Source organism: Mustelus asterias, chromosome 12 (assembly GCF_964213995.1).
Source record: "Mustelus asterias chromosome 12, sMusAst1.hap1.1, whole genome shotgun sequence".
NCBI classification, from domain to species: Eukaryota; Metazoa; Chordata; class Chondrichthyes; order Carcharhiniformes; family Triakidae; genus Mustelus; species Mustelus asterias.
Window position 1 is genome coordinate 926126 of NC_135812.1, and position 13601 is coordinate 939726.

Below are 13601 nucleotides of genomic sequence, written 5' to 3' on the forward strand. Positions count from 1 at the left end.
CTATGATTCTTGCGTTCCCCAGCAGTTTTGTAGACTTTCACAAATCGTATTGAAGCACCACTTCAATGTATCAAAATAAAGTAATTTTTGTATTTATTTTCTGCTGCCTGCGTGTTTTAGCCTAGCTGGAGATAATATTCAGCAGCAGTTGGTGCTTGTGATGTGTTCAGTTTGATGCCATTGTGGAATGCCCTGCCTGCAGCAGCAGTGGACTCATCAACATTAAGAGCATTCAAATGGTTATTGGATAAACATATGGATGATATTGGAATAGTGTAGATTAGAAGGGCTTTAGATTGGCTCCACTGGTCGGCGCAACATCGAGAGCCGAAGGGCCTGTACTGCGCTGTTATGTTCTATGTTCTATTGTTAGTATGCAATATTCACAAATTATTGTCCATAATTCAGTATTCCTTTTGAATAAATACATTGGTCCTCATTGTCAAGAATGGGGCTGAGTGCCTCTTATCTTTACAAATGATCCATTTCACACCGATATCCATAGTCTCCTGGCCTGCACAATCAATTCTCCTTAAATCCCAGGCCCTGCCCCTGACCCCCAACCCTTGCTTCCAGCACAAAGAGCTCTTGGGCATATTTGTTAATATTTGCAATCAGTTGTTCAGCTGCCCTTTCCACATTCTTGCCGCTCTCCTTGTCGTGCCCAATGAGTCAAATATCCTTGTGGTTCATTTTACGCTGCCCCTGAACATGCCTCTTCTTCTAACTGCTTTGTCACGCAGAGTGATGAAGGGGCAGCGCTCAGAAAGCCCGTGATTCCAAATAAACCTGTTGGACTCTAACCTGGTGTTGTGAGACTTCTCACTGTGCCCATCCCAATCCAACGCCAGCATCTCCACATTATTTTAAGTGTATTCTATTACTTAAATGCGTTCATTGCTGAATCTGTGAAAATTCTGATCATGTTTGTTATTTTGCAGGAATTTGCAGTTCCAGATTATCGACCTCACCTCCAGGATTCTCAGCTCCTGCAGCAGCAGCATCAGCAGCTGCGTAGACGTCCGTCACTTCTTTCAGAGTTCCATCCAGCCTCTGACAGGTGAGTGATGTTTAGCTTCCATTGACGGGGGTAGCATACAAATTAGGAGCAGGCGTAGGCCACTCGGTCCCTCGAGCCAGTTCTGCCATTCAATAAGATCTGACTGTAAAGTGAACTCCACATTATCTCCCGTAACCTTTCACCCTCTTGCTTATCAAGAACCTGGCTCTGCCTTAAAAATATTCAAAGATTTTGCTTCCACCACCTTTTGAGGAAGAAAGTTTCAATGAACCAAGGTCTTTGAACCTGTATAAGTCGTTCAGTTTTGTTAAGCTGGGAAGCACTTTTGTATCTTTCCCTTGGACTTATTCTAAAGCCACTTTTTCCAAGGAGCGAAATCAAAGAGCCATGGTATAAGCATATGGGATCTTGGGCTTCATAAGTAGAGGAATTGAGTACAAAAATGGGGAATTTATACCAAACCTTAGTAAAGCTTAGTAAAGCACTTACTGAAACATCACTAAATGAATATTTTTCGTCGGTATTCACACTGGAGAGGGACAGTGTTGTCGAGGGGAGTACTGAGATGCAGGCTGTTGGACTGGATGGGATTGAGGTTCATAAGGAGGAGGTGTTAGCAATTCTGGAAAGGGTAAAAATAGATAAGTCCCCTGGGCCGAATGGGATTTATCCTAGGATTCTCCGGGAGGCTAGAGAGGAGATTGCAGAGCCTTTGCCTTTGATCTTTGTGCCGTCATTGTCTACAGGAACAGTGCCAGAAGACTGGAGGACAGCAAATGTTGTCCCCTTGTTCAAGAAGGGGAGTAGGGACAACCCTGGTAATTATAGACCGGTGAGCCTTACTTCTGTTGTGGGCAAAGTATTGGAAAGGATTATAAGAGATAGAATTTATAATCACCGAGAAAGGAATAATTTGATTAGGGATAGTCAGCACGGTTTTGTGAAGGGTAGGTCGTGCCTCACAAACCTTATTGAGTTCTTTGAGAAGGTGACCAAAGAGGTGGATGAGGGTAAAGCGGTTGATGTGGTGTATATGGATTTCAGCAAAGCGTTTGATAAGGTTCCCCATGGTATGCTTTTGCAGAAAATACGGACACATGGGATTGAGGGTGATTTAGTGGTTTGGATCAGGAATTGGCTACCTGTAAGAAAACAAAGGGTGGTGGTTGATGGGAAATGTTCATCCTGGAGTTCAGTTTCTAGTGGTGTACCGCAAGGATCTGTTTTAGGGCCACTGCTGTTTGTCATTTTTATTAATGACCTGGATGATGGCGTAGAAGGATGGATTAGTAAATTTGCGGATGACACTAAAGTCGGTGGAGTTGTAGACAGTGCGGAGGGAAGTGGCAGGTTACAGAGGGACATAGATAAGCTGCAGAGCTGGGCTGAGAGGTGGCAAATGGAGTTTAATGTGGAAAAGTGTGAGGTGATTCACTTTGGAAGGAGTACTGGGCTAATGGTAAGATACTTGGTAGTGTGGATGAACAGAGGGATCTGGGGTGTCCATGTGCATAGATCCCTGAAAGTTGGCACCCAGGTTGATAGGGTTGTTAAGAAGGCGTACGGTGTGTTAGCTTTTATTGGTAGAGGGATTGAGTTTCGGAGTCAGGAGGTCATGCTGCAACTGTACAAAACTCTGGTGCGGCCGCATTTGGAGTATTGCGTACAGTTCTGGTCGCCGTATTATAGGAAAGATGTGGAAGTGTTGGAAAGAGTGCAGAGGAGATTTACCAGGATGTTGCTTGGTCTGGTGGGAAAATCGTATGAGGAAAGGCTGAGGGGCTTGAGGTTGTTTTCGTTAGAGAGAAGAAGGTTAAGAGGTGACTTAATAGAGGCATACAAGATGATCAGAGAATTAGATAGGGTGGATAGTGAGAGCCTTTTTCCTCGGATGGTGATGGCTAGCACGAGGGGACATAGCTTTAAATTGAGGGGTGAGAGATATAGGACAGACGTTAGAGGTAGGTTCTTTACTCAGAGAGTAGTAAGGGCGTGGAATGCCCTGCCTGCCGCAGTAGTGGACTCGTCAACATTAAGAGCATTCAAATGGTTATTGGATAAACATATGGATGATATTGGAATAGTGTAGATTAGAGGGGCTTTAGATTGGTTCCACTGGTCGGCGCAACATCGAGGGCCGAAGGGCCTGTACTGCGCTGTAATGTTCTATGTTCTAGCTCTGGTTCGGCCCCAGCTCGAGTATTGCGTCCGGTCACTATTTCCACACTTTAGGGAAGATGTGAAGTCCTTGGGAGATTTGCCAGGATGGTTCCAGTCTTTGGATGTTTTGGCAACAAGGTTATGTGGAATTGGTTGTCCTCCATGGAGCAAAGGATATTAAGGAGAGCTTTGATAGTGATGTACAAGACTTTGACTGGCTTGGTTTGGGTATTCAAGGGAAAATTCTTCCCAGTAGCTGATGGTGCAAGAACTGGGGATTACAGATTTAAAGTTTTAGGCAAGTGAAGCAGCGGGAGTGTGAGCAGGAACATTGTTATGCAGTGAATGGCAATGACCTGGATCTCGGACGCCAAGGTTGGTGAAAGCAGAAACAATCAGTGATTTCAAAAGGGATTTCGGTGGAAATAAACTTGTATAGCAGTGGGGACCGGGCTGGGGAGTGGATTGCTCCACTGGGAGCCAGCATGGATTAGATGGGCCGAATCTCCACCTCCTGTGTTGTAAATGACTGACTCTGTCATCCATCATATCGGGATACCTCCTGGCTACTGTACTCGGTGTGGTCCAACCAGTGACCCGTACAGTATCAGAATGGTACTCTTTTAGACTGTGGTTCTGTTAATACAATCCAATATTGTATTAACTTTTGCTACTGTGTCTCTTCATTGGTCATAAACCTGCAGTGATCTGTGCACAATAATACCTAGATCTCTTTACTCTCTTAACCACTTTCAGTATTGTTCCCAGCAAATGGTACATGTATTTTGTGTTGGCCCAACCAATATGTATAAAAGGCTTGCACTTATATAGCACTTTTCAGACCAAAGGACATCTCGCACAGCTTTATGGCTACATCCGGAGATACCAGGGCAAGTGACCAAATGTTTACCCAAGAAGAAAGGTTTTGAATAGTGTATTAAAAGAGGAAAGAGAGCAAGAGAAGTTTAGGGAGGGGATTCCAGAGCTTCGGGCTTTGGCATCAGAAAGCTGGGCTGCCAGTGATCTATTAAAATTGAGCAAATACAAGAGGCCAGAGAGTTGGTGTAGGGCTGGAGGAGATTATAGAATGGGACGACCAAGGCTGGAGAGGAATTGAAACAAGGATGAGAATTTTAAATTGCAGGCGCTGTTTAATGTGTAGTGGAGTGTAATGTAATGTAGATGAGCCATGGTGAATGCATGGAGTTACTGGGATGAGGGTGGACCTGGGTGGGATGCTCTTTCGGAGAGTTGGTGCGGACTTGATGGGCTGAATGGCCTCTTTCTGCATTGTAAGGGTTCAATGGGGGCCAATTAGCGATCAACCAGCACAGGGGATTTCGGTGAACAGGCTTGATGTGAGAAAGCAGAGTTTTGGATAAGCTTATGTTTATGGAGGGTGGATGATTGGAAGTTTGCCAGGAGTGCACTGGAACACTCGAGCAGGGCGGCACAGTGGTTATCACTGCTGCTTCACAGCTCCAGGGACCTGGGTTCGATTCCCGGCTTGGGTCACTGTCTATGTGGAGTTTGCACATTCTCCTCGTGTCTGTGTGGGTTTCCTCCGGGTGCTCTGGTTTCCTCCCACGTTCCAAAGAAGTGCGGGTTAGGTTGATTGGCCATGATTAAATTGCCCCTTAGGGTCCTGAGATGTGTAGGTTAGAGGGATTAGTGGGTAAAATATGTAGGGATATGGGGGTAGGGCCTGGGTGGGATTGTGGTCGGTGCAGACTCGATGGGCCGAATGGCCTCTTTCTGTACTGTAGGGTTTCTGTGTGAGTCTCAGGGCATGGATGAGGGTTTCAACAGCAGATGTGAGAAGGCAGGAGTTGCCTTGATGACATTATTGAGATGAGAATAAATGGTTTTAGTGATGGAGAAGTCAGAAAATGAAATTAACCCCTGAAAAATGTGAGATAGTGCATTTGGGAGGACTAACAAGGCAAGGGAATTTACAATGAATAGTCCGACCCTAGGAATTAGAGGAATTGTTGCACCGGAGCAGGAGAGAGACAGGAGAGCTGGTGGATACAGTGATACAGAGCTAAGGGTAAGGGAGCTACTTTAAATATCTATTTTTTCGCGGGGTTTGAGTTATTTAAGAGTGTAAGAGTAACCTGGAAGTAGCCCGGGCGTGGGGTCACGTGGGCGGACATTTTGTAGTTTTTTAAGCGCGCGAAGTATAAAAGGGAGGCCGCAGTGTACAGCGGGCAGGGTCAGGAGCGGGCAGGGGAGTGAGTGGGAAGCAGAGTGAAAGCTGTAAGGGCTTTGGCTCACAGGGCTTCGGGGGGAAAGGACAAGCAGGGGTGAGTTTCTTTTTTTAAATTTCTAATTTACTTTTCTCTGTGTACCTTGGTAGAAAGGGTGAAATATGAGTGTGAAGCCAGTGTGTTGTTCGCAGTGCAGTATGTGGGAGGTCCTGGAGGCACCTGGCCTCCCGGACATCCACATCTGTGAGGGGTGTGTCGAGCTGCGGTTCCTGAGGCACCGTGTTCGGGAGCTGGAACAGCAGCTTGGGGATCTTAGGCTGTTAAGGGAGAATGAGGAGGTGATAGACAAGAGCTATCATCAGGTGGTCACACCAGGGCCACGGGTGGAGGCCAAGTGGGTGACGGCCAGGAAGGGTAAAGCTCGGGTGATTGAGAGCACCCCGGTGGGTGTGCCCCTACACAACAAGTACTCCTGCCTGAGTACTGTTGGGGGGGACAGCCCATCTGGGGGAAGCAGCAGTGGCCATGTCTCCGGGGTGGAGTCCGGCCCTGTAACTCAGAGGGCTAAGGAAAAGACGAGGAAGGCAGTATTAATCGGGGACTCGACAGTCAGGGGGATGGACAGGCGATTTTGCGGAGGCAGGCGGGAGTCTCGCATGGTGGTCTGCCTCCCTGGGGCTGGGATCCAGGATGTCGCTGGGCGAGTCCCAGAAATCCTGAGGTGGGAGGGAGAGGAGCCGGAGGTAGCGGTACATATTGGTACCGCTGATGTGGGTAGGAAGGGGGAAGGGGTCATGAAAAGAGAGTATAGGGAATTAGGGAGATAGCTGAGAAGGAGGAAAGCAAAGGTAGTAATCTCAGGATTGCTGCCTGTGCCACGGGAAGGTGAGGACAGGAATGGAGTGAGGTGGAGGATGAATGTGTGGCTGAGGGACTGGTGCAGGGGGCAGGGATTCAGGTTCCTGGACCATTGGGACCTCTTTAGGGGCAGGTGTGCCCTGTACACAAAAACGGGTGGCACTTGAATCCCAGGGGGACCAATATCCTGGCAGGAAGGTTGGCTAAGGCCACTGGGGTGAGTTTAAACTAGATAGGTTGGGGGGAGGGGATCAAAATGAGGTGACTGAGAGTGAGGAAGGTAGCTCGCAAACAGGAAGGGTTATAGGCAGTGCAAGAGGGCGGATAGACAGGGAATAGAGAAGGAGAGAGCTTAGACCAAAGGATTGAGATGTGTTTACTTTAATGCCAGGAGTATAGTGAATAAAGGGGATGAGCTCAGAGCGTGGATCGATGCCTGGAAGTGTGATGTGGTGGCCATTACGGGGACTTGGATGTCTCAGGAACAGGACTGGATACTCCAGGTACCGGGATTCAGATGTTTCAGGATGGACAGGGAGGGAGGCAAGAGAGGGGGTGGAGTGGCACTGCTGATCAGGAATAGTGTCACAGCTGTAGAGAAGGTGTATGCTGTGGAGGGATTGTCCACCGAGTCTCTGTGGGTGGAAGTTCAGAGTGGGAAGGGGCCGGTCACTTTGCTGGGAGTTTTCTATAGGCCGCCCAATAGTAACAGGGAGTTGGAGGAGCAGATAGGGAAACAGATCCTGGAGAGATGCAGTAATAGCAGAGTTGTTGTGATGGGAGACTTTAATTTCCCAAACATAGATTGGAATATCCCGAGGGTAAGGGGATTGGATGGGGAAGAGTTTGTTAGGTGTGTTCAGGAGGGTTTCCTGACACAGCATGTGGACAAGCCTACAAGAGGAGAGGCTGTACTTGATCTGATACTGACCAATGAACCTGGACAGGTGTCAGATCTTTCAGTGGGAGAGCATCTTGGGGATAGCGATCATAACTCTATCTCCTTTAGGCTTGCATTGGGAAAAGAGAGGATCAGGCAAGCAAGGAAAGTGTTTATATGGAGTAAGGGGAAATATCAAGACATTAGACATCAAATTAGAGGAGTAAATTGGAAGGAGGTATTCTCGGGGAAATGTACTGAAGAGAGGTGGCAGTTTTTCAAGGAATGTCTGTCTAGAGTTCTACAGGACAACGTTCCGAGCAGACAGGGAGGTGTTGGTTGGTTAAAGGAACCATGGTGCACGAAAGCTGTGCGGGACCTAGTCGAGAAGAAAAGGAAAGCGTACAAAAGGCTCAGAGAGCTTGGCGAAGATAGGGATTTAGAAGAGTATACGGCTTGTAGGAAGGGACTAGAGAAGGAAATTAGGAGAGCCAGAAGGGGTCACGAGAAGGCCCTGGCTGATAGGATTAAGGAGAACCCTAAGGCGTTCTATAAATACGTGAAGAGTAAAAGGATGAGACGTGAAGGAATAGGGCCTATAAAAGGTGAAGGCGGGAAAGTCTGTACGGAACCAGTAGAAATGGCAGAGGTGCTCAATGAGTCTTTTGCCTCGGTTTTCACAGAGGAGAATGACCTGGGTGGATGTACTGCGGGCGTGCGGTGGACTGAAAGGATTGAGTATGTGGACTTAAAGAAAGAGGTTGTGCTGGAATCTTTGAATGGCATCAAGATAGATAAGTCGCCGGGTCCGGATGGGATGTACCCCAGGTTACTGTGGGAGGCGAGGGAAGAGATTGCAGAGCCTCTGGCGATGATCTTTGCGTCGTCGATGGAGACGGGGAGGTGCCGGAGGATTGGAGGATTGCGGATGTGGTTCCTATTTTCAAGAAGGGGAATAGGGATGGCCCAGGTAATTACCGACCGGTGAGTCTAACCTCAGTGGTTGGTAAACTGATGGAAAAGATCCTGAGGGACAGGATATATGAGCATTTAGAGAGGTTTTGTATGCTCAAGAATACTCAGCATGGCTTTGTCAAGGGCAGATCATGCCTTACGAGCCTGGTGGAGTTCTTCGAAAATGTGACTAAACACATTGACGAAGAGAAGGCGGTAGATGTGGTTTATATGGATTTTAGCAAGGTGTTCGATAAGGTCCCCCATGCAAGGCTTCTCGAAAAAGTGAGAGGGCATGGGATCCAAGGGGCTGCTGCCCGGTGGATCCAGATCTGGCTTGCCCAAAGGAGGCAGAGAGTGGGTATAGATGGGTCTTTTTCTAAATGGAGGTCGGTCACCAGTGATGTGCCCCAGGGATCTGTCCTGGGACCCTTGCTGTTTGTCATTTTCATAAATGACCTGGATGAGGAAGCGGAGAGATGGGTTGGTAAGTTTGCCGACGACACGAAGGTTGGTGGGGTTGTGGATAGTCTGGAGGGATGTCAGAAGTTACAGAGTGACATAGATAGGATGCAAGACTGGGCGGACAAGTGGCAGATCAACTTCAACCCAGATAAATGCGTCGTGGTCCATTTTGGTCGGTCAAATGGGATGAAGGAGTACAATATAAAGGGAAAGACTCTTAGTACTGTAGAGGATCAGAAGGACCTTGGGGTCCGGGTCCATAGGACTCTAAAATTGGCCCCGCAGGTGTAGGAGGTGGTTAAGAAGGCGTATGGTGTGCTGGCCTTTATCAATCAAGGGATTGAGTTTAGGAGTCTGGGGATAATGATGCAGCTATATAAGACCCTCGTCAGACCCCACTTGGAGTATTGTGCTCAGTTCTGGTCGCCTCATTACAGGAAGGCTGTGGAAAAGATTGAAAGGGTGCAGAGGAGATTTACAAGGATGTTGCCTGGATTGAGTGGCCTGCCTTATGAGGATAGGCTGAGGGAGCTCGGTCTTTTCTCCTTGGAGAGACGAAGGATGAGAGGAGACCTAATAGAGGTGTATAAGATGTTGAGAGGCAAAGATCGGGTGGACTCTCAGAGGCTTTTTCCCAGGGTGGAAATGTCTGCTACGAGAGGACACAGGTTTAGTGTGCTGGGGGGTAGGTACAGGGGAGATGTTAGGGGTAAGTTTTTCACACAGAGGGTGGTGGGCGAGTGGAATCGGCTGCCGTCAGTGGTGGTGGAGGCGAAGTCAATAGGGTCTTTTAAGAGACTCCTGGATGAGTACATGAAGCTTAATAGGATGGAGGATTATAGGTAGGTCTAGAAGGTAGGGATGTGTTCGGCACAACTTGTGGGCTGAAGGGCCTGTTTGTACTGTAGTTTTTCTATGTTTCTATGAACCTTGGTGTACATGACCATTAATCTCTGAAGACAGCAGGACAGGTCGATAAGGTGATTAAGAAGGCATATGGCATACCTGCCTTTATTAACCGAAGCATTGAATCTAAGAGCAAGGAGGTTATGGTGGAGCTGTACAAAATATTCGTGAGGCCGCAGCTAGAGCACTATGTGCAGTTCTGGTCGGCACACTATTGGATGGAAGTTACTGCACTGGAGAGGGTGCAGAGGAGATACACCAGGATGTTGCCTGGACTGGAGCTTTTCAGCTATCAAGAGAGACTGGATTGGCTGCGGCTGTTTTCCTTAGAGCAGAGAACATAGAACATAGAACATTACAGCGCAGAACAGGCCCTTCGGCCCACGATGTTGCACCGACCAGTTAAAAAAAAAACTGTGACCCTCCAACCTAAACCAATTTCTTTTCGTCCATGAACCTATCTACGGATCTCTTAAACGCCCCCAAACTAGGCGCATTTACTACTGATGCTGGCAGGGCATTCCAATCCCTCACCACCCTCTGGGTAAAGAACCTACCCCTGACATCGGTTCTATAACTACCCCCCCTCAATTTAAAGCCATGCCCCCTCGTGCTGGATTTCTCCATCAGAGGAAAAAGGCTATCACTATCCACCCTATCTAAACCTCTAATCATCTTATATGTTTCAATAAGATCCCCTCTTAGCCGCCGCCTTTCCAGCGAAAACAATCCCAAATCCCTCAGCCTCTCCTCATAGGATCTCCCCTCCATACCAGGCAACATCCTGGTAAACCTCCTCTGCACCCTCTCCAAAGCCTCCACATCCTTCCTGTAATGTGGGGACCAGAACTGCACACAGTACTCCAAGTGCGGCCGCACCAGAGTTGTGTACAGTTGCAACATAACGCTACGACTCCTAAATTCAATCCCCCTACCAATAAACGCCAAGACACCATATGCCTTCTTAACAACCTTATCTACTTGATTCCCAACTTTCAGGGATCTATGCACACATACACCTAGATCCCTCTGCTCCTCCACACTATTCAAAGTCCTCCCGTTAGCCCTATACTCAACACATCTGTTATTCCTACCAAAGTGAATTACCTCACACTTCTCCGCATTAAACTCCATCCGCCACCTCTCGGCCCAACTTTGCAACCTGTCTAAGTCTTCCTGCAAACTACGACACCCTTCCTCACTGTCTACCACACCACCGACTTTGGTGTCATCAGCAAATTTGCTAATCCACCCAACTATACCCTCATCCAGATCATTAATAAATATTACAAACAGCAGTGGCCCCAAAACAGATCCCTGAGGTACACCACTTGTAACCGCACTCCATGATGAATATTTACTATCAACCACCACCCTCTGTTTCCTATCCGCTAGCCAATTCCTGATCCAATTTCCTAGATCACCCCCAATCCCATACATCTGCATTTTCTGCAGAAGCCTACCATGGTGAACCTTATCAAACGCCTTACTAAAATCCATATATACCACGTCCACTGCCTTGCCCCCATCCACCTCCTTGGTCACTTTCTCAAAAAACTCAATAAGGTTAGTAAGGCACGACCTACCTGCCACAAAACCATGCTGACTATCACCTATCAATTCATTACTCTCCAAATAACTATAAATCCTATCCCTTATAATTCTTTCCAACATCTTGCCGACAACAGAAGTGAGACTCACCGGTCTATAATTCCCGGGGAAGTCTCTGTTCCCCTTCTTAAACAATGGGACAACATTCGCTAACCTCCAATCTTCTGGTACTATACCAGAGGCCAACGACGACCTGAAGATCAGAGCCAGAGGCTCTGCAATCACTTCTCTTGCCTCCCAGAGAATCCTTGGATAAATCCCATCCGGACCAGGGGATTTATCTATTTTCAGACCCTCCAGAATATCCTGCACATCCTCCTTATCAACTGTAATACTGTCTATTCTACTCCCTTGCAACCCAGTGTCCTCCTCAGCTATATTCATGTCCCCTTGCGTGAACACCGAAGAGAAATATTGGTTCAATGCTTCACCAATCTCCTCCGGTTCCACACATAACTTCCCTCTGCCATCTATAACTGGCCCTAAACTTGCCCTAACCAACCTTCTGTTCTTGACATACCTATAGAACGCCTTAGGATTCTCTTTAACCCTATCCGCCAAAGTCTTCTCATGTCCCCTTTTAGCCCTTCTAAGCTCGCTCTTCAACTCCCTCTTAGCCAATCTAAAGCTTTCTAGTGCACTACCCGAGTGCTCATGTCTCATCCGAACATAAGCCTCCTTTTTCTTTTTAACCAACAAAGAAACTTTTTTGGTGCACCACGGTTCCCTAGCCCTACCAATTCCTCCTTGCCTGACAGGGACATACCTATCACAGACTCGCAGTAGCTGCTCCTTGAAAAAACTCCACATGTCGGACGTTCCCAGTCCCTGTAATCTCCTAGTCCAACCTATGTTTCCTAATTCTCTCCTAATAGCCTCATAATTACCCTTCCCCCAGCTAAAACCACTGGCCCGAGGTTCATGCCTATCCCTTTCCATCACTAAGGTGAACGTAACCGAATTGTGGTCACTATCACCAAAATGCACACCAACTTCCAAGTCTAGCACCTGGTCTGGCTCATTTCCCAGCACCAGATCCAATATAGCCTCACCTCTAGTTGGCCTGTCTACATACTGAGTCAAAAAACCTTCCTGCACGCTTTGAACAAAAACTGACCCCTCTAACGAGCTAGAGCTATAACAATTCCAGTCAATATTAGTCAAGTTAAAATCCCCCATAACAATTGCCCTATTACTTTCACTCCTAAGCAGGATTGACTCCGCAATCCTTTCCTCAACCTCTCTAGAACTTTTAGGAGGTCTATAAAAGACTCCCAACAGGGTGACCTCTCCTCTCCTATTTCTAATCTCCGCCCATACTACCTCAACAGATAAGTCCTCATCAAACCTCCTCTCTGACACTGTGATACAATCTCTGACCAATAATGCTACCCCTCCCCCTCTTCTACCTCCTTCCCTACTTCGACTAAAACATTTGAACCCCGGGACCTGCAGCATCCATTCCTGCCCCTGCTCTATCCATGTCTCTGAAATAGCCACAACATCGAAGTCCCAGGTACTGATCCACGCTGCAAGTTCACCCACTTTATTGCGAATACTCCTGGCATTGAAGTATACACATTTCAAACCCTGCTCCACCCCACCTCTGCAATGCCGTGCATTGCAGTCCCCATCCATGCATCCCTCACTTTCAGCCCCACTACTCAGGATCCCTCCCCCCCCCCCCGAATCAGTTTAAACCTCCCTGCATGGCCTTAGCAAATTTACCCCCCAGGATATTGGTCCCCTTCTGATTAAGGTGTAGACCATCCTTCTCATAGAGGTCTGAGGGGGGACCTGATCGAGGTGTATATAATTATGAGGAGAATTATTAAAATAAGGATCAAGAGATTAAGTAAAAACTTTTTCACTCAGCGGGTGGTGGGAATATGGGCGGGTGAGGGTTCCTGCCTGAAAGGGTGGTAGAGGCAGGAACCTTCACAACATTTAAGAAGCTTTAGATCAGCACTTGAAAGGCCATAGTATACAAGGCTATGGGCCAAGTGCTGGAAAATGGGATTAGAATAGATAGGTGCTTGATGGCCAGCGTGGACATGGTGGGTCGAGAGGCCTCTTTCAGTGCTGTATAACTCTGACTCTATGATAGTGAGTTAGGAGCACGGTAAAGCAAGTTAATGCTGGAAATGGGACCATTTCCTTTTCCAGTAGCTAGCGTTCTGAGGTCAGATTTAACACAGCTAGATACAGAATGATGTGCTTCAACCCCAGCAATGCACTCCTATTGCACCACTTTCTGCACCAACCATTGTTAGCCCTGACACTTCCAATTCCCTGGATTGAGAGTGCTGCAATTTATGTCACACAGGACCTGGCAGAAAAGTCACATGGTTTTAAGTGAGAGCTTAACTGTGCTGATTGTCAGCGTGACGCAGTGTTAGCGCAATACGCTAATTAACTCAGCTTCACCGGGTTGTGAATCCAAGCAACACGTTAGAACTTCAACATGTAATCTAGGGTAGGCTGATTATGTAACTTATATTCCTGTTGTTAACTCTTGCCTCCTTCTTGCTTATCC

At 47.4% G+C, this 13601-nt stretch overlaps 1 protein-coding gene across 25 annotated transcripts in view; it reads left to right on the plus strand.

Annotated features, from left to right (window-relative positions):
- The window catches only part of ncor1 (nuclear receptor corepressor 1), a 376647-nt gene that overhangs the window by 94458 nt on the left and 268588 nt on the right, over nucleotides 1–13601 (plus strand). For all 25 annotated transcript variants that reach the window (XM_078224546.1, XM_078224545.1, XM_078224544.1 and 22 more), the window contains exon 3: nucleotides 942–1060. In XM_078224546.1, the coding sequence (XP_078080672.1) occupies nucleotides 942–1060 (119 nt within the window). The remainder of the gene's footprint in view (nucleotides 1–941; nucleotides 1061–13601) is intronic.